General features: G+C 44.8%; 1 protein-coding gene across 1 annotated transcript in view; it reads left to right on the forward strand.

Moving 5' to 3' along the window:
• Positions 1-871, forward strand: part of BCL6 (BCL6 transcription repressor) — a 23,051-nt gene extending 22,180 nt beyond the window's left edge. The window contains exon 10 of the mRNA XM_077754396.1: positions 278-871. Coding sequence (XP_077610522.1) covers positions 278-421 — 144 coding nt within the window. The 3' untranslated portion in view covers positions 422-871. The remainder of the gene's footprint in view (positions 1-277) is intronic.
• Positions 872-1,562: the final 691 nt, after the last annotated feature.

The following is a 1,562-nucleotide window of genomic DNA, read 5'->3' on the forward strand; positions in this document are numbered from 1 at the left end:
AAAAAAAAAAAAAAAAGGAAAGGAAAACCGAGGCACACGGAAGAAATAAGGTGCTTGGGTGGGGAAAAGAATGAGCACTTGAACACGTTAGGAAGCAGAGAAGGGAACATTTGCACAATGCTTACGTGTCCCTTGGCTGGAGCCAGCATTCTCAACTTGGCCTTGGAGAGGGAAGAGCTGCCCAGATCCCTCAGGGGAGAACCTCCTTCTCTGGGTCTTCGAGCAGTGGTGCATTCCTTGGGCTGATGACAACCCTTTGCCTCTGGTTTTCCCTCAGTGCGAGAAGTGTAACCTGCATTTCCGTCACAAAAGCCAGCTGCGTCTTCACTTGCGTCAGAAGCACGGGGCCATCACCAACACCAAGGTGCAATACCGCGTGTCCGCCACCGACCTGCCCCCCGAGCTCCCCAAAGCCTGCTGAAGCATGGAGTGTTGATGCTTTCCATTCGAGTCCCTTCTCAGAAATCTACCCAAAGGATACTGTAACACTTTACAACGCTCATCATGATGTAGTGCCTCTTTCATCCACTAGTGCAAATCATAGCTGGGCTGGGGTGGGGGGAGGGGCCTGGGGACTGGGAGCCAAGGCAGCTCCCCTTCCCCCTACTGCCATAAACATTAAGAAAATAATATTGCTTCTTCTCCTATGTGTAAGGCGAACCATGTCGGCAAAAGGCAAAATCACTTTAGGTATCAAAGTGGGGGGGGAGTATGCAAACGTTCTGACTCGACTCCGTCTGCAAAATGAGGAATGTATATGTTTCGTGGGAACAGATGTTTCTTTTGTATGTAAATGTGCATTCTTTTAAAAGAAGAGACTTCGGTATGTTATCAAAGAGAGGGCTTTAATTTTTTTAACCAAAGGTGAAGGAATGTANAAACCTAAAAAAGATATATTAAAAATATAAAACTGTGTTAAAGGCTCGATTTTGTATCTGCAGGCAGACACGGATCTGAGAATCTTTATTGAGAAAGAGCACTTAAGAGAATATTTTAAGTATTGCATCTGTATAAGTAAGAAAATATTTTGTCTAAAATGCCTCAGTGTATTTGTATTTTTTTGCAAGTGAAGGTTTACAATTTACAAAGTGTGTATTAAAAAAAAAAACAACAAAAAGAACAAAAAAAAAGCTACCGAAGGAAAAAAATGTGTAGTTTTGTTCTAGTTTTCGGTTTGTATATACCTGTACAACGTGTCCTACGGTGCCTTTTTTCATGGAAGTTTTCAGTGATGGGCGAGCGCGCCATCCCTTCTGAAGTGTAGGCAGACACAGGGACTTGAAGTCGCCGCTCACTAAAGCTCTCTTTGGGAATGTTTGTCTCATCACATTCTGCGTCATGCTTGTGGTAGAACTACTCCGGAGACAGGGTTTGGCTGTGTCTAAACTGCATTACCGCGTTGTAAAATATAGCTGTACAAATACAAGAATAAAACGTTGAAAAGTCAAGTCGGCTCCGTCCCGGAGGTCTTTCCTTGTGTTGGAATCTGGACTCGAACTCGGGACTCGAACGGGTCTGGTTTCGTCAGCCCGTCACCTAGCGGCAGATGCTCCCGGACAGGA

This window comes from Crocuta crocuta, unplaced genomic scaffold, assembly GCF_008692635.1.
Source record: "Crocuta crocuta isolate KB4526 unplaced genomic scaffold, BGI_CrCroc_1.0 scaffold70, whole genome shotgun sequence".
NCBI classification, from domain to species: Eukaryota; Metazoa; Chordata; class Mammalia; order Carnivora; family Hyaenidae; genus Crocuta; species Crocuta crocuta.